The 19,215-nt window shown below is 38.2% G+C and overlaps 1 protein-coding gene and 1 non-coding gene across 2 annotated transcripts in view; one reads left to right on the top strand and one right to left on the bottom strand.

Annotated features, from left to right (window-relative positions):
- The first annotated feature begins 563 nt into the window (after positions 1-563).
- DDX50 (DExD-box helicase 50) overlaps positions 564-19,215 on the top strand; it is a 32,636-nt gene continuing 13,984 nt past the window's right edge. Inside the window, exons 1-8 of the mRNA XM_077778740.1 lie at positions 564-741; positions 4,206-4,505; positions 7,678-7,753; positions 8,120-8,298; positions 9,789-9,906; positions 10,021-10,206; positions 10,690-10,835; positions 16,688-16,837. Of these exons, the coding sequence (XP_077634866.1) occupies positions 652-741; positions 4,206-4,505; positions 7,678-7,753; positions 8,120-8,298; positions 9,789-9,906; positions 10,021-10,206; positions 10,690-10,835; positions 16,688-16,837 (1,245 nt within the window). The 5' untranslated portion in view covers positions 564-651. The remainder of the gene's footprint in view (positions 742-4,205; positions 4,506-7,677; positions 7,754-8,119; positions 8,299-9,788; positions 9,907-10,020; positions 10,207-10,689; positions 10,836-16,687; positions 16,838-19,215) is intronic.
- On the bottom strand, positions 15,901-16,007 carry LOC144243604 (U6 spliceosomal RNA). Its single transcript, XR_013338692.1, has one exon. It is a non-coding gene; the product is annotated as a U6 spliceosomal RNA (small nuclear RNA).

Raw genomic sequence — 19,215 nt, 5'->3', positions numbered from 1 at the left:
CCACCTAGCCGACTCCAGACCCCACCAAGCCCCTTCCCACCAGCGCCGGGCCGCCGGCAACGCGCGAAGCCGTTAGACGTTAACGCCTCACCCCGAAATGGGCGGGCCGAGGCCTGCAGCTTCCGGCGGCGAATGGCGAGGAGGCGCGTGGCGCTCCCCACCGGCCCCGCTTGGGCCTGCCCACGCGCCATCCCGCAGGGCACGGGCCCCATTCCGCCGCAGTCGAGGGCCTTACCAGCCCCGGCAGTGCACCCTGGAAAGCCCCAAAGTGTCTCCGCAGTGCCGAGGCGGAATGTCCGGAGTGGGGGAAGGGGAGAGGAGGAGAGGAAAGAACACCCGAATCATTTTATGCTAATAAGCTTGCGCATCCTTTATGGAGATTGGCCCGGGTTTTACCCTAGCAGCCAATCACATTAGAACAAGGGTGGGCCAGTCGAGATCGCTCACACTCATTGGCTGGCAGGTTGCAACGCAAAGGAAGAGTTTAAACCGAGAGTATCCGGGATTATTTTTCCCCGCCGCGCGGTGCGTGTCCCGGAAGTGACGTAGGCCCTGGCCGGGCGGCCGCCCTGCCCCCGCTTCCTTTCACGCTGCCGCTGCCCGTAGGTGGTTGTGGCCACCGAGCCCAGAAGGAGGCGGCGGCGGCGGCGAATGATGCCTGGGAAACTCCTCTGGGGGGACATTATGGAGCTGGAGGCACCCTTGGAGGAGACCGAGAGCCAAAGGAAGGAGAGGCAAAAGGTGCGCTGAGGATGGGCCGCGCCTCCTTTTGGGCTGCGCCGGCTTGGGCGGGGAGGGGAGCTGTCTCTGAACTGATGGCCTGTCACAACCTGGCCGGAGCATCCCACGGCCTCCCCTCGCGCAGCCCTCGTCCCTCCTGAGGTCGTTCCGGGACCATTCCCATTTCCACACCCCGAACCTGGAGAAGGGCTGCACTAGGCTTTGGCCCGGCCTCCGGTGCTTCCTCAACCCTTCCCGTCGGCGCCTACGAGATGGGCAGACTCAAGTTCCCAGCGCCGCGGAATCTGTTCTTTCTTTCCTCTCCTTGTTGAAGCAGCGAGGCCTGTTACTTGGTTCTTGTTGGTCGCCTTAGAAGATGGTTGAGAAAATGGTTGCCTTTAATATGTGTTACTTCTCTGTCACTCTGACCCGTGAGCGAGAATCTTGGGGAAAGCGATCTCAGGTTTACAAATCTCGAGACCGGTCTTTAGAGGCTTAAGGAAAAGTGTCACGGCCAACATTCCCAGGATTTGGCTGTAATGGAGGTCGTGTGGGTTGTTTTACTAGTAGCTTTACTGTTAATATTTTTATTCAGACCTCAATATTTAAGAGCCTAAATTGTGCCACACTCTTTGCTGGGCACCACGGAATTTAAATAAGCCCCTGCCTTCAAGGACCCTGTAGAGGAGTTGGAGAGAATTCCCACCCTAACCCTCAAAAGAGAGAGACTTGGAGAAAAGAAAACAGAGCTAAAGTGGGTTTCGAGGAAGCGATATTTGAAGGCTGACATTTGACCAAAAAAGTGAAAATACTCTGAATAGCCCCAGAGAGCAGAACCTACCTTTCCTACCTTATCACCGAGGTAAACTTTGCCTTTACAGCCAAGCAGTTATTTTTTTAATCGTGGTGAAATAGATACGACATAAAATTTGCCGTTTTAACTATCTTAAGGTGTACCGTTTGCAGCGTTAAGTACATTCATATTGTTCTGCAGCCGTCACCACCATTCATCTCCAGAACTTTTTCATCCTCTAAACTGAAACTCTTCTCCTTAAACACCGACTCCCCATTGCCCCCTCCCCTCAGTCCCTAGCAGTCACCATTTTGCTTTCTGTCTCTGTGAATTTGACTTCTCTAGATCCCTCATGTAAGTGGAATCACCAAGCAGTTATTTTAATTTTGGCTTCTCCTGAAATACCTCTCTCTCCTTTTGCATTCAAATCTTGTGTGTCAAGGTTTAGTTTATATGTGTATTCTAAAAACTCCAGTGTACACATCCAGTAACCTCATTCCCCTTTGAAGTCTTGTTCCAGTGCTATTTTTATCATTCGATTGGTGTCTATTCTTTGCCGCTTTGTAAAGTTAGGTCACTTTTCTTGTGTGTGTTTTTCTGAAATGTTTCCAAAGATTTTTGAGAGAAATGGCCATATGTTTGTCCATCCTTACATATTAGCACGTTTTTGTAAATTGATGGCTTTCACATTGTACATTCTCCAGAAATACTTGTTGATTTTCCTTTAACTATGAGGGATATAATTAAAGATTTGGAAACAGATCAGAGTACCAACTAACAGAAACAGAGCATTTGGGTAGTGATCTGGCATTGAGTTGAAGATAACTTTGGATTTGGATATGTAGAGCTATGAAGCTGGGCCATACGTTCTCAAAGCTGGAGTGCAGGGGAGGAAGGAATCATGGAAGTGTTGAAGCCATGAAAACGGTATGAAAGCGTACACAGAGAACATAGACTTAAGGAGCATCTACAGGAGGAGGGAGAGGAATCACTAAAGAGGGTAGAGGTGAGAGGACAAGGAAGGAATATAGAGTGTCAGGGAAGCCAAGGAAGTGAAGAGCATCAAGCACTATGGATCTGAGGTGAAACAATGTATTTCATCGCCTTGGGATATCTCTGGGCTTGAACTTAGAGGTCTCGCTTTACCTTGCTTCATTTCCCTGAAGTACATGGCCCAAAAGGAGTTCTGAGCCCAAGGCTGGCTCTGTAAATAATCTTGTTTTTCTTTGGAACTTACTGGTTTGGGGAGATGTGGGTTAGTTCAGTTAATGAAAGACCAAATGCTATAACATGTAACTGTATAATTTATGTTAACGTAAAGCTTTACTGTTTACAAAGCATTTTCACATATGCTGTTCTGTTTTCACAGCATTTCCTCCATTTTATGGATGAGAAAAGTGTATGTGAAAGTACTCTGTAAAATTTATGTAAATCATGGTCAAAATTTTGGTGGTGGCAGTGTTTGCTATCACTAATAATTACTATCTAATTTATTTTGAACATTTGACCAGGTGATTCTGAAGTGCTAAATTGCCGTTTTGCTGTTTGCAAATACTAAAACACTGGTCACCAGTTTGGTATTTTAAAAGTAAAGTTGCAGAGTAGTTTTTTTTTTTTTTTAAGTTCTATTAATTAACTAAGAAAAAAACTTTCTAAAAGTTCCCAGGATTACTAATGTACTTGTCTTTCCATGGGAGTATAACAGTCGGAGCTTTACATGAATTTTTGAGGTTTTGTTAGTTGTTTATTCATTAACCTATTAATTATCAAAGTTCAGAGAGGCAGCATGATGTGAAAAGAGCGTGGGCTTTCAAATCAGACAGAGCTTGATTTCTAGAACTTCCACTTGAAAGGAAATCCTGCATGTGAGTCTTTGGCAAATTATTTATCTCTAAGAGCTTCTGTTTCCTCATCTGTACAATGGGAAAGGTAATACAGGTTCACTATCCCTTATCCAAAATTCTTGGGGCTAGATGTGTTTTGGAATTCAAAATTTTGGGGATTTTTAAAAGGGTAACACCTCAGTAGGGCTTGGGACCCCCAATCTATGATCAAACACCTTAATATTAAATATGAATATGTATACTAAGTGGAATAAGTAAAGGTTATAAATATCCTCACATCAGTTTGAGTCAAATTTTTCCACCAAATGAGTTCAGGTTAGGTAAGGTTTTGTCTCCAAATAAGTTACCAAAAACTTTCGGTTTTCAGAGCTTTATGGATATCGGAATTTCGGATAAGGGATTATGGACCTGTACTTCCCTTATAGGGTTGTTACGAAGATTTAAACAAGATAACCCGAAAACATTACACAGTGCTGGGTAGGTACTCAATAATATTAACTTTTTTTTTTCCCATGGAGATTTTAGAAGTTTTTGTTTTTGGATTTGAATATGTTTTTTAATTTATAAATCTTGGGTTCTCATATTTTTCTGAAAGGAGCTATTGTGATTTCCCTTAAATCATGTAATGGGATTAAAGAGGGGAGGGGTTGAGACCAGGTCTTGAGAATGCAAGAAATAGAACGAAAAAGAAAGCAATAGATGAGGCTTAGGCTCGGCATTTCTACCAGGTAACTTTTCAAGGTGACGATAGATTGAGCTTTGTTGGTTCGGGAGTCACGCTCCAACTTCTCTAGTCTTAAGAGGAGAGCTTGTGACCCTCTTGTCACTGCTTTTTTGTTTTTCCACAGAGTGATAGAAGGAAATCAAGGCATCATTATGATTCAGACGAGAAATCAGAAACAAGAGAAAATGGTGTGGCAGATAACTTGGATGCTCCCAAGCCCAAAAAAGCTAAAATGAAAGAGAAGCTAAATGGAGACACTGAAGAAGGATGTAATAATAGACTTTCAGATGAATTTTCTAAATCTCATAAGTCAAGAAGAAAAGAGCTGTCAAATGGAGATATTGATGAATATGAAAAAAAATCAAAGAGAGTGTCATCCTTAGATAGTTCTACTCATAAATCAAGTGATAATAAACTAGAGGAGGTATGGATACCTTTTGTTTTGCATTTGCCATTATCCTTGAAATACAGGTTAATTTGATTTTTTAGACTAATTAGAATTGATTCCATGATGTTTCCTGCTTAGTGTTCACTACCTTCAGTTGGACGGGGAATCTGTACAGCTGAAATCTGAGCCCTTTTTCCTTTGTCCCTTGTTTCTGTCATTGTATTTCCTTTTTCTTGGGGGTGGAGGTGGGGAGGTGGTCAAATCTAAACCTTTCCTATACATTTGGGTTCCTAAATAGTTTTTCCAAATTGCTTATTGATGGTCATCTACTTGCATTTCTTATGGTTATTTCAGTCCATCCCAGTATTCATGAATTGACATCTGACTTCCTGAAACAAGGTACATAAAGCCTCTTGACTTTGTGTATTTTGCCTTCTGCTTTTGTGCTTCTGTAACAATAGCAACTTTAAGTGATCTTTAGGTCATATCGTAACTCAAAAGCTGTTTGCGTTTTTAAACAGAAATGAACCGTATAAAAATGATCTGAAGAAATCTGTTTTCCAGAGTATTAATATTTAGGGAGTTATAGAAACCATGCTTAGTATTGAATTTGCATTCCTGAACCCACGTTTTTACCTTTTAAAAAAAATTTTTTTTTTTTTACATTTATTCAGTTTTGAGAGACAGAGAGAGACAGAGCATGAGTGGGGAAGGGGCAGAGAGAAAGGGAGACACAGAATCTGAAACAGGCTCTGAGCCATCAGCACAGAGCCCGATGTGGGGCTCGAACCCACAAACCGTGAGATCATGACCTGAGCTGAAGTCAGATGCTTAACTGACTGAGCCACCCAGGCGCCCGCCCCCCCCATTCTTTTACCTTTATCTGTTAGAATAGACATTTTCTTGTACAGAATTTGTCCAGTTTGTTCTTGCAGTTTTCCTCTAGCAGAGTTCATAGATTTGCCTAGGTAGCATAAATTGTCAGTTCCTCAGGTCCTCAGACAGAAACAACTTTTGATAGTCTTAGTAATTCTTGGTATTAATAATTCTTTATATTTAATTCTTAAAACTGGGGCGCCTGGGTGGCTCAGTTGGTTAAGCGTCCGACTTCAGCTCAAGTCATGATCTCGCGGTTCATGGATTCGAGCCCCACGTCAGGCTCTGTTCTGACAGCTAGCTCAGAGCCTGGAGCCTGTCTTTGAATTCTGTATCTTCCTTTCTCTCTGACCCTCTCCTGTTCACGCTCGCTCGCTCTCTCTCTGAAAACTAAATAAAACATAAAAAAAATTTAAAAAAATACTTATTTTTGGGAGAGCGCAAGCGGGTTGGGGCAGAGGGAGTGGGATGGACGATTGGAAGTGGGCTCTGCACTCACAGGCTGATAGCAGCGAGCCCGATGTGGGGCTTAAACTCACAGTTGGTGAGATTGTGACCTGAGCTCAAGTTGGACATTCAGCCAATAGAGCCACCCAGACACCCCAATAATTCTTTATATTTTAAAATCTGATGGTTGCTGATAATTTAAATAGGTCTTAGCCTAACTTACTATGTAAACTTTGGGGAAACCTTGACTTTTTGCCTTAAAATATGGTGTTTTTTTACTTGTGAATTTGATAACTTGTCTGGAAGCACATAGGTTGAGAGTTGATCTAAATAAGGCCCTACAGGGAACCCTGAGTGGCTCAGTAGATTTTGCATCCAACTTTTGATTTCGGCTCAGGTCATGATCTCAGTGGTTGTGAGATCAAGTCCTGTTATGGGCTCTCTGCTGAGCATGGAGCCTGCTTGGGATTCTCTCTCACTCTTTCTTTGCTTCTGCCCTGTTTACGCATGCTGTCACTCTTTCTTTCAAAATAAATAAATTAGTAAACATTAAAATAAATAAGGCCTTACAAATTTGTATTGTTAGTAGCGAAATGTACAGAGTTGCTTTTGCTCTGTTGGGATTTTATCTGGTATAACGCTCTGTATTAAGCTTAATTGTTTATTATTCTGTTTAGATCATATTAGGGTAGGAATTCTATTTGTAAGCATGTGTCCTCTTGAGATAATCATGAGGTGTATAAGGATGTATGAAACTCTCATCACAATTTTGTTGATAATATTGAAAAATTTATGCATTCTAAATGTCTGATAGTAGGCAGTTGGTTTTAAAAAATACACTATATGCAATACATGACATCTATCCTGAAGGTCATAGAAGAATGTTAAAAAGTATTCAGTGTATCTTATTAAATGAAAAATGCAGATTATGAAACAGTATATACAGTATTATTTAAAAAAATTTATATGTGCATAGAGTGAGGAATGAAGGAGTGTTTGTTTCAAATGTGGCATTAGCTGACTGGATTATAGTTTTGTTTCTGTTTATATGTTGCTTCTATAATGAAAATGTATTACTTTTGTAATGAAATTTTTTTCTTTTAATTTAAAAAAAATGATAGCCTTGAGGTTTGCTGAAATTGCTTACAATATCAGTTTGATATTATGTCTTTTATCTGGTTCTCTGTTTGAAAATTGTTATTGTGTATGGTTTTGGAGCAACTTTCTCTAGACACACCAATAATAAAGTTGACAGGTAGATAATACTGTCTTTCTTCTGTACATCTATTGGCTAGTACACAAAGTTTTTAATAGATGTTAAATGGTAATATCATGCTAACCTGTATATATGTTAAGGAAACTTTCAAGCTTGCAGAACTTTGTTTCGATGACCTAAAACATGCTTTTTAGAGCCATAGAACAACTTTTTAACATTGAATTTTAGAAACAATTTATTTTTCTCATTGTGTAATTTTTTAGGATGGTTTACAGGCTTCTGTTAGTCCTTGTAATTAATACTGTCTGTATCTGTGAATATGGCTTAGATGATCAAATAGTGTTTTTGTAATGTCTCAGTCAAATGAAAACATATTTTGATTTATGTAGTAGATATATTCCCAAAGGGAGTTTTATGTGTGAATGAATCATTTTTAAACGCACTGTGGGAAAATGTATTAAGTAAGCTTGGTATTTAAAGGGATACTTTTGAAATTAAAAGAATTTTCTACTAATTGATTGTGTAAGTTAATCTATACAATTTTTGCAAGTACTAACTAACTGGTTTGTTAGCTCACTTAGGAAAACTAAAAATGATAAATAAGTAAGAATCTAAATACCTAGTTGAATATGAACTATATTAGTTAGAACTTTGATTTCATTTTAACAGAGCCTGACACGTGAACAGAAAGAAGGAGCCTTCTCCAATTTCCCTATTTCTGAAGAAACTATAAAGCTTCTAAAAGGTACTATGAACTTTAATAGATATACAACTGAAAGCCTGCAACTAGATTTTATAAAAATCTTTGCCTCTTCTTACCAAAAGGAGAGTATAGAAAGTGTAAGAGAAATAGTCCTTCTTTAATTGCAGTTATTTCTACATCATCCTTTTTGATATTCTGACTGGTTTTTAACTTTAATAATTGTATGTATCTCTCAAGAATTCAGACCAATTTTTTAAAAATTCCTTTTTGGGGTAGGAATAACTGTAAATGTCACTAGGTGGTATATTTTTAGGCTGACATAGAGGAATCTGGATTGTCATTTTCAAATAAATATATTTTTTCCTAACTTTAGTCTTAAATATATTTCAATGAAATCTCATTTTACAGGTCGAGGGGTAACATATCTCTTTCCTATTCAAGTTAAGACCTTTGGTCCTGTATATGAAGGAAAAGATTTAATTGCTCAAGCACGGACAGGAACAGGAAAGACATTTTCTTTTGCTATCCCCTTGATTGAAAGACTCCAAAGAAATCAAGAGACAATTAAAAAAAGCCGCTCACCAAAGGTAACCACTATAGGGAGTAAAAGGTTTAAACATTACTCTAATGGTTAGGGAAAGAAAGAATATACTGATCTTAAGTTCAAGAACCCCCAAGATCAAAGAGGTAGCTCTGTGGCAGAAAGTAAATCTTTAGGTCCTAAAGCAAAAACTAGTGGATTTGTAATATAAATCTCAAGCCAAATGAAGTAGTTATTACTTATGAGTGTAATGTGTATGGATCCATAGATGTCTTTGATAAAGATGTTTGTAAACAAAGATGTTATAAAGCCAGCGTGTCTAACTTTAGGTGTATTTATAGTGAATATATTTAGTGACCTTGTCTTCTTTTTTTTCAGTCTTGACCTTTGCTTTTAAACAATGAATTTGCTAAAGAGGTATTCATTTATTTGGTCATTCAGTTGATAATCAATATGATTTATTTCACTGGTTGATTTTTTAAGAAGAGATTATAAAAATGATACTGCTAGTCCATATGTTATTGGGATACTAGAAATCTGTCTTAATGTATAAGTAGTAGAGAGCAGAGAGGACCTAATGAAATTTTAGCCTGAAATTCGATGTTTTCAGAACCTGTGTTCATTTTACAGTTAATAAAAGAAAAAAGAAAAAAATCATCATGATTTGAACAGACATGTGACTAAAAGTAATTTGTTCTTTGAGACTCCTACTGAATGGTATTGCAATATGAAAGTAAATTCATATATATGAATATAATTAAGTCATAATGGTGTTGGATGAGGTTGGCCAACAGGAAAAACCTATTTTAGAGAGTTTTGTTTCTTTGGTGAAATTAAGAAAGACTGCAAGTAATAGAAATAGGACACTGATTTAAAAAGCTTTTATGCTAGAAGGACATTATTGGAGAGTCCAGCTCCACCACTTCTAGCTGTTTGATCTTGGACAAGACTCATCTTCTCTAAGACTCAGGTTCCTCATCTGTAAAATTGGGATAATCCACCTCACAGAGTTTTTGTGTGGATCAAATTCCGTAATTCACTCAAAGCACTGGTGATTGGCTTATGAACATTTGTTTCTTCATTTAATAAATACTTTTTGAGTATCTGTTCTGTGCCAGGCACAGTCTCAAGTGTAAGGAATTCAGTAACTTAAATTGACATAAATCCGTGCCTTCATGGCAGTTTATATTTTAGTGGGTGAGAGACAATAAACAAAAAGGTAAAAGATGAATATTTTATATGACATAAGTGCTCAGGAGATACATTTAAGGAGGGATGGAGGATATGAAAAGAGGGTTAAGAACCTCATTGAGAAAGTGAGTTTTGAAAAAAAAAAAAACCTGAAGGAAGGGGGGAGGATATTATCAATCAATATAAGTTATCGTTCTTATTGGTATTGGTGCTCTGTCTTTAAATACTATGACTTTAATGTTTAGAGTTCTAGTTTTAAATGCACCTTAGAAAAAAAGTGTTCTCAGTTTGAATTTAGTTGTCTTTAGAAAAGTATCTTTTTATTTTTTTAAATCTCTTGCTTAGGTACTTGTTTTGGCCCCTACAAGGGAACTGGCAAACCAAGTAGCCAAAGACTTCAAAGATATCACTAGGAAACTCAGTGTGGCATGTTTTTATGGTGGAACATCCTATCAAAGCCAAAGTAAGTAAATATGTATGAGAGTAGTGCAAAGATGTATTTGCTACTTAAATCTAAAGAAATAATTGAAAATGTATTTTGATTTTTATACATTATGATATATCTCTCCTCTAACAGTTAATCATATTCGAAATGGTATTGACATCTTGGTTGGGACTCCTGGTCGTATCAAAGACCATCTGCAGAGCGGCCGATTAGATCTTTCTAAACTGCGCCATGTTGTGCTTGATGAAGTGGATCAAATGTTAGATTTAGGATTTGCTGAACAAGTGGAAGATATCATCCATGAATCCTACAAAACTGGTATATCCTAATTCAAAATAAACACATTAGCAATTATTCTTATATCTAAAAGTGATAAATTTTTCATTTCATAATTATTATACACTGTCCCCAGCCTTCTAACAAAACTAAAGTTATTTGGTATCTGTTCTCTTTCTAAACAACAGAGTATGGTGACGTACTTTAACATATTTGTTAGCTTCCTACACTTTCTTTCATGTATTATTTTTTATAGTCCATAGTTAGATTTACTAACTCATTTTTACTGAATTCTCTGATCATTGTCTCAAATTCTCATGTTTTTTTCTGGGTTCAGTTTTCTTCATATTTTCCCTCAATTTTGAAAGTTGAAAGTTTTAATAATTGGAGTAAAGTTCATGTGTTCAAAATTTACTCCAAGTCTTGAGTTTTTTATTTCTTTGAAGGTTGGGTGGGGGGGGGTTTGAAGAGCTGATAATGTCATGGATATTAAGAAAGCATTTGAATTCTTTTTGTTTATTTAAGATTCTGAAGACAATCCTCAGACTTTACTTTTTTCTGCAACTTGCCCACAATGGGTATACAAAGTTGCAAAAAAATACATGAAATCCAGATATGAACAGGTTGACCTTGTTGGAAAAATGACTCAAAAGGCTGCAACTACTGTGGAAGTAAGTAGCTTTCTAGCATAATAGATTGTAGCTTTTAGTTGGTATTTGAAATTTGTTGAAGCTGAACTTTAAGTTTTAGGTACCAGTTCAGGCCAAATCTCTTTTTTACCTTTAGTCAGTAAGATACCTATGTATTTCTGTGGTCTGAGACTAGGAAGCAGAATAGAATAAGTAGAAGAAAATATGTTAATAGGCAAGTCCTAACAGGAGATACACAAGCAGCCAGAGAGAAGGACTTAAAGTATGTAGAAACTGACAGAGGAGACAGTTTATATCAATATGAAGAGAATAGTGCTGATAATAGTTAGAGCTTCATCTCCTACCCTACACCAAAAAAGTTCCTAAAATAATTTTAAAAAGTGAACAGTAGGGGCGCCTGGGAGGCTCAGTCGGTTAAGCGTCCGACTTTGGCTCAGGTCATGGTCTTGCGGTTTATGGGCTCGAGTCCTGCATTGGGTTCTGTGCTGACAGCTCAGAGCCTGGAGCCTGTTTCAGATTCTGTGTCTCCCTCTCTCTCTGCCCCTCTCCAGCTCGTGCTCTGACTCTGTCTGAAAAATAAATAAGCTATAAAAAAAATTTAAAAAGTTTAAAAAGTGAACCATAAAATTTAAAGCAGGTGTAGATGAACAATTATTTGGTTTCACGGGAGGGAAAGCTTTTCTAAACAGTCAGAAGAAGATACCATAAAAGAAAAAGTTGATAATTTTCCCTCCATAAAAATTTAAACCAATAGTATACATATTTTTAAAAAGAGTGAAAGGGGCGCCTGGCTAGCTCAATTGGTAGTGCATGTGACTCTTGATCTCAGGGTTGTGAGTNTATATATATATATATATATATATATGCAAATAAAAATAGGCTAATAAATAGAATGTATAAGTACAGTGGAATGGTTAAAAGAATGAATTTGAGTGATAAAACCCAAATTACAAAGTAATATGTACAGAATTATATACACAAATAATGCTAAATGGATTCTTTAGGTATTTATGTAAATGTATAAAGATAGATTGGAAGGATAAATGTCAAAGTAATAGTAATTACTTTTGGGGAAGAAGACTTTTATGGTACAGGATCGTCAAAGGGAACTTTCCCTTAAATTTTGTAATCCTTGAAAGTTTTATAAGAATAAAATGTGTCAGTGAAAAAAATTGATTAAGGAAGTTTCCAAACATATGCAGAAATGGAATATTATAAGGGACCTGATGGTACCCATCACCAGGCTTTTTTTTCTTTTTTAATGTTTATTTATTTTATTTTTGAGAGAGAGAGAGAGAACAAGAGCAGGGGAGGGGCAGAGAGAAAGGGAGACCAAGAATCCCAAGCAGGCTCTGTGCTATCCGTGCAGAACCTGATATAGGGCTCGAATCCACCAACTGTGAGGTCATTACCTGAGCTGAAACCAAGAGTCTAACGCTTACCCCACTGGGTTACCCAGGCGGCCGTCATCACCAGGCTTTAATGATGATCTTTTCTATACCCCCATACAGTCTTCATTCCTACATTTGAAGCAATCCAGTCATTGTTTCATCTTCATGTAATTGTGTATATTTTGAAAAGAATAAGTGTTCTTTAAAAAACAAAACAAAAACTACAAAGTAATCACAAGAAAAAAAACCTTATAATTTAATATTATTGAATATCTAGTGCCCATGTTATACTAGTTGTCTTTTTCTTTAGTAGTTTCAGTCTGGATCCAAATAAGATCTTTGAATTGCCACTGGTTTAGATTTCTCTTAAAGTCTTATAATCTACAGGCTCCTCTGTCACTTTTTACTTGTAATTTTTTTTTTGTTGAAAGGACATCATCATTTTTCAAATGATGCATTTCCCACAGTCTTAATTTTGCTAATTGGCAGCCCTGTGGTGTTATTTAACATGTTCCTCCACTTTCATTTTCCTGTGAATTGATGTTTGGATTATGAGGCTTGATGAGATTTAGGTTCTTGGATGTTTTTTTGAACAATGGGGAGGAAGAAGCAGGAGTGTCATAGGTGGTACAAAAGATTCTTCGTTTTCTTTGTTCTTTTCTCTACTTTCCAGATGCTCTATAGTTAATTTATATTACATTTTATTATTATTTTTTTAAAGTTTATTTTGAGAANCACAAAAAAAAAAAAAAAAAAAAAGAAAGAGAGAGTGCATGCACATATGTGCACACCTGTGGGAGTGGGAAAGGGTCAGAGACAGAGGATGAGAGAGAGAATCCCAAGCAGGCTCTGCACTATCAGCATAGAACCTGACTTGTGGCTCAAACCATAAATCATGATGTTGTGACCTGAGCCAAAAACAGTTGGCCACTTAACAGACTGAGAGCCATCCAGATGCCCTATTATTATTATTTTTTAAAAATGTTTATTTATTTTGAGAGAGAGAGAGAGAGCACGCACACACCTGCACAAGTGGGTAAGGGCAGAGAGAGAATCTCAAGCTGAGAATGGAGCCCAACCTGGGGCTTGATCTTAAGACCGTGAGATCACAACCTGAGCTGATATCAAGAGTCCAATTTTTTTTAACGTTTATTGATTTTTGAGAGAGAGACAGAGACAGAGTGTAAGTGGGGAGGGGCAGAGAGAGAGGGAGATCTAGAATCTGGAGCAGGCTCCAGGCTCTAAGCACAGAGCCTGATGTGGGGCTTGAATTCACGAACTGCGAGATCATGACCTGAGCTGCAGTTGGACACTCAACTGATTGAGTCACCTAAGTGCCCCTGTATTATATTTTAAAAACAATTTTATTGAGTTATAATACATGTTAAAATGTACAGATTTAGAATATACAATATCAGTTTATCCCGAGCATTTTTTAGAAGATTTTTATTTTTTTAAAGATTTTTAAAGTTTATTTATTTATGTATTTTGAGAGAGAGAAAGCTTGTAAGAGTGGGGGAGGAGTAGAGAGTGATTGAGAGAGAGAATCTCAAGTAGACTTCACATTCAGTGTGGAACCTGATTAAAGATTTTATTTTCTTTTTAAGAAAAAGATTTTTTTAAATGTTTGTTTTCTGAGAGAGAGAGAGCGTGAGCAGGGGAAGGGCAGAGAGAGAGGAAGGCAGAGAATCTAAAGCAGGCGGGGCGCCTGGGTGGCTTAGTCGGTTAAGCTTCCGACTTTCGCTTAGGTCATGATCTCGCGGTTCATGGGTTTGAGCCCCGCGTCGGGCTCTGTGCTGACTGCCAGCTCAGAGCCTGGAGCCTGTTTCAGTCTGTGACTCCCTCTCTCTCTGACCCTCCCCTGCTCACGCTGTCTCTCCCTCTCTCTCTCCTAGAAATAAATAAAACATTAAAAAAAAAAAAAAAAAGAATCTAAAGCAGGCTCCAGGTTCAGAGCTGTCAGCACAGAGCCCGATGCAGGGCTTGAACTCAGAAACCACAGGGTCATGACCTGAGCCGAAGTTGGACACTTAACCAACTGAGCCATCTAGGCACCCCTAAAGATTTTCTTTTTTAAGTAATCTCTATACCCAACATGGGGATTGAACTCACAACCTTGAGTTTGTTGCGTGCTCTACCAGCTGAGCCAGTCAGGTGCCCCGCCAACATTTTGTCATGAAAATTTTCAAATAATGAAAAGTCAAAAGAATTCTATATTAATTATCCATACACATTATAAATTTTTTATCATTTATTTATTTATGTATTTTTATTTGAGAGAGAGAGTGTAAGAGTGCAGAGGGAGAGAGAGAGAATCTTAAGCAGGCTCCACAGGTCATTGCAGAGTCTGATGCAGGCCTTGATCCTATGACTCTGGGATCATGACCTGAGCCAAAATCAAGAGTCAGATGTTCAACCAACTGAACCATCCAGGCACCCCTACAAGTTTCCTGAAGCAAAATTCACAAAAAAAATTTTTTTTTTTAAAGGTTTTATTTTTTATTTATTTCTAGGAGAGAGAGAGAGAGACAGCGTGAGCAGGGGAGGGTCAGAGAGAGAGAGGGAGTCACAGACTGAAACAGGCTCCAGGCTCTGAGCTGGCAGTCAGCACAGAGCCCGACGCGGGGCTCGAACCCACGAACCGCGAGATCATGACCTAAGCGAAAGTCGGACGCTTAACCGACTAAGCCACCCAGGCGCCCCGCAAAATTCACAAAATTAACTGTATAACATGTACAGTTCAGTGTCGTTTAGTACATTCATGATGTTGTGAAACCATAGCTTTTGTCTACTTCTGAAACATGTCATCGCCCCAAAAGGAAACCTGATAACCATTAAGCAGTTGCTCCCCATTGTCCCTTTTGCATCGCCTCTGGCATCACCAATCTGCTTTCTGTCCCTATGGACTTACCTATTCTTAATGTTTTTTTAATTCTTTTTTATTTACTTAATTATTTTTGTTTCATTACGTTTGTTTTATTTATTTATTTAAAACTTTTTTTTTTTTTTTATTTCTAGGAGAGAGAGACAGCGTGAGCAGGGGAGGGTCAAAGAGAGAGGGAGACACAGACTCTCAAACAGGCTCCAGGCTCTGAGCTGGCGGTCAGCACAGAGCCCGATGCGGGGCTCGATCCCACGAACCGTGAGATCATGACTTAAGCAAAAGTCGGACGCTTAACCGACTAAGCCACCCAGGTGCCCCTATTTAAAACATTTTTAAAAAATGTTTTACTTATTTCTGAGAGTGAGAGGCAGTGTGAGCAGGGGAGGGTCAGAGAGAGAGGGAGACACAGAATCTGAAACAGGCTCCAGCTCTGAGCTAGCTGTCAGCACAGAGCCTGACATGGGGTTGAACCCACGAACCATGAGATCATGACCTGAGCCGAAGTTGGATGCTCAGCCGACTGAGCCACCCAGGCTCCCCACATTTGTTTTATTTTTAATTTTCCTTACGTTTCATTACATTTTATTTTTTCAAATATAACTTATTGTCAAATTGGTTTCCATACAACACCCAGTGCTCACCTCAACAAGTGCCCTCTCCATTCCCATCACCCACTTGCCCCCCTCCCCCACCCCCATCAACCCTCAGTTTGTTCTCTGCATTTAAGAGTCTCTTATGGTTTGATTCCTTCCCTCTCTGTAACTTTTTTTTCCCCTTCTCCTCCCTCATGGTCTTCTGTTAAGTTTCTCAAAAACATATGCAATGCTTCACGAATTTGCATGTCATCCTTATGTAGGGGCCATGCTAATCTTCTCTGTATCATTCCAATTTTAGTACATGTGCTGCCGAAGCGAGCACTGGACTTACCTATTCTTGATACTTCATATAAATGTAATGATACAGTATGTGACCTTTTTGTGTTGGGCTTCTTTCATGTTAGCATATTTTTGGGTTTCATATAATATTTGCAATTTTTAAAGATGAGATTTACTTATTAAAAAACCAGAATTTTAAGTATATTTTAGTGTTGACAAATTCATAAATGTATATACCTAACTCCCTACCCAGTTATAGAAATATTACCATCATCCCAGAAAATTCCCTCATACCTCTGCTTCAGTGAAGACCCCATTCAGAGACAGCCACTGTTCTGAATTTTTCTACATAAATTAGTTTTGCCTATCATAGAACTTGGTATAAATGGAATCCTACTGTGTGTGTTCTCTTTCTGTAAAGCTTTATTTACCTAGTGTATGTTTTGAGATTAATCCATATTGTTGCATCAGTAGTTGATTTTCTCTATTATTTTTTTGTGCCTTTTAATTACTGAGTAGTATTACATTGTATAAATATACTAGATTGTATATCCTTTCACCTGTGCCCATTTGTATATTATTTTTAAGTGGGGTTCAGAAGAATTGCTGTTTTATTATCTCCCAGAGAGACCAATTCTTGAACAGATTAGAAAAAAATATACAAGGGGAATCATTTTCACTAATTTCAACGAAACAGATAATTGGTATTTTCTTTCCTCAAAGCATTTGGCCATCCAATGCCATTGGTCTCAGAGGCCAGCAGTTATTGGAGATGTCCTTCAAGTCTACAGTGGGTCTGAAGGGAGGGCTATTATTTTTTGTGAGACCAAAAAGAATGTAACTGAAATGGCCATGAATCCACACATAAAACAGGTAAGTCTTTTCTCATACTTCTCTAATTGAGATTATAGGGATGACTCACTGAACAAAAATATTGTTCTTTGTGGACCAGGTTTGATAGTCATTTTTAGAATAGAATCTAAATCAGAATGAAGTTATAGCCAACTTTTCATAATTCCACCCATTTTCATGAGAAAGTTTCTGAAGATTTTCACAATGTGGTCTTGAAAATATAAGCGTTGAAACAAAATGAGTTTCTGTGGGTTAGAGTGGGTAATATTTCACTTTTTAAAAATTAATTATTTAAAATTTTTTTTAATGTGTATTTTTGAGAGAGAAAGAGAGACAGAGTGTGAGCTGGGGAAGGGACAAAGAGAGGGAGACACAGAATCTGAAGCAGGCTCCAGGCTCTGAGCTGTCAGCACAGAGCCTGACCCAGGGCTCGAACTCATGGACAGCGAGATCATGACCTGAGCCGAAGTTGGACGCTTAGCTGACTGAGCCACCCAGGTGCCCCAGAGTGGGTAATATTTTAAAGTTGTTGTTATAAAATGAATCACAAATATTTATTGAATGGGTCAGAATACTAAGTTCGTATGTCTTTTTTTCTTTTAGCTTTTTTATAGTAGAAAATTTTAAATATATACAAAAGTTGACAGTGTAATGAACCCCTGTGTGTTCATTCTCCAGCTGCAACAATTACCTTATTTCATCCAATGCCCACTCACTTCCTGCTCCTGAATTATTTTAAGCAAACCCTAGATAACATACTATTAAATCCATAAATATTTGGGTATGTATCTCTAAAAGAAAAGAATTGGTTTTTTTCTTCAACCTATAATACTGTTACCACACCTAAAAAATTAATAGTAATTAATATCATCAAATGTCAGTGTTTAATTGTCAATTGCCTCATGATTGCTTTGTTTTTTCTTTTATAGTTTTTGTTAAAAACTTTTTTTTAATGTTTGTTTCTTTTTGAGAGAAAGAGAGACAGCGCATGAGCCAGTGAGGGCCAGAGAGAGAGAGATAGACACAGAATCTGAAGCAAGCTCCAGATTGTGAGCTGTCAGCACAGAGCTCTACACAGGGCTCGAACTCATAAACTGAGATCGTGACCTGAGCTGAAATTAGATGCTCAATCGACTGAGATACCCTGGGGCCCCTATATTTTTTGTTTTTATAGTTTTCTTTTATAGATTCAAATAAGATTCGTAAATTGTGTGATTTTATTATATCTCTTTATTGTTTTACTTTTTAAAATTTTTATTTTTTGAGAGAGAGAGCACAAGGGAGGATGGGCTGAGAGCGAGGGGGACAGAGGATCTGAAGTGGGCCATGTTATCAGTGTGGAGCCTGACATGGGGCTCAATCCCACAAACCATGAGTTCATGACCTGAGCTAAAGCCAGACGCTTAATTGACTGAGTCACCCAGTCAAAGATCTAATCTTTGTATGTGTTTCTTCTCACTCAGTATATTCTTCCTGAGCATAGTGATTAATACCATGGATTTAGGAATCAGATTAGGGTTTAAATCCTAATTGTATTACAGGTTCTGTAACCTTGAATAAGTCACTTCATGTTACTGTGTCTATGTTTCCCTTTTGAAAAATGACACTAAAAATAATTTTTTCCACTTTTAAGGTTTAAGTGAAATCATTTATTTAAAGTATTTAGGACAATGCTTTTCTTATAGCAAGCAGAGAGTAAGTATAGAAATAAAGAAGCATAGCTATGTATATAGATGCATGTGACTATTCACTCCCATGGTTCCTGTGCACAGGCTAGTAATGTCCACATCTTTTTCCAGGTTAGCTCTTTCTCTAGAATCCAGACCTATGTTCATCCTACTGGCTACAGACACCTCAATCCATTATTGGGTACCTAAAATTGAATTCATTCTCTTATATTTTACTGTACCCACTCTGTCTCCAGCATTCCCTATTGTTGAATGGTACATCTACCCATAGCCTAAGCCAGAAATCTACATATCACCCTTGACTTTTCTTCCTTACCATTTGCCATTCAGTTAACTACAAAGTATTTTTATTTTTTTATTATTTTTAAAATGTTTATTTATTTTTGAAAGAGAGAGTGTGAGTAGGGGAGGGACAGAGAGAGAGAGAGAAGGAGACAGAATCTGAAGCAGGCTCCAGTCTCTGAGTTGTCAGCACAAAACCCAACAAGGGGCTCGAACGTGTGAACTGTGAGATCATGACCTGAGCCAAAGTCAGACGCTTAACCAACTGAGCCACCCAGGTGCCCCAGCTACAAAGATTTTTAGATTCTATCTTCCATGGCTGAAAATGGTCCATTTCTTTCTTACTACTGTTGGAGAAAATTAAAATCTGGGAGTCAAGAATAATGCTTCTTTCCTTTATACCTCATTTCTCCTCCCTTCACCAAGGTC

This window comes from Crocuta crocuta, unplaced genomic scaffold, assembly GCF_008692635.1.
Source record: "Crocuta crocuta isolate KB4526 unplaced genomic scaffold, BGI_CrCroc_1.0 scaffold167, whole genome shotgun sequence".
Lineage (NCBI taxonomy): Eukaryota > Metazoa > Chordata > Mammalia > Carnivora > Hyaenidae > Crocuta > Crocuta crocuta.
Note: the sequence above shows the minus strand (reverse complement) of the source record. Positions and strands in the feature narration are given on the sequence as shown.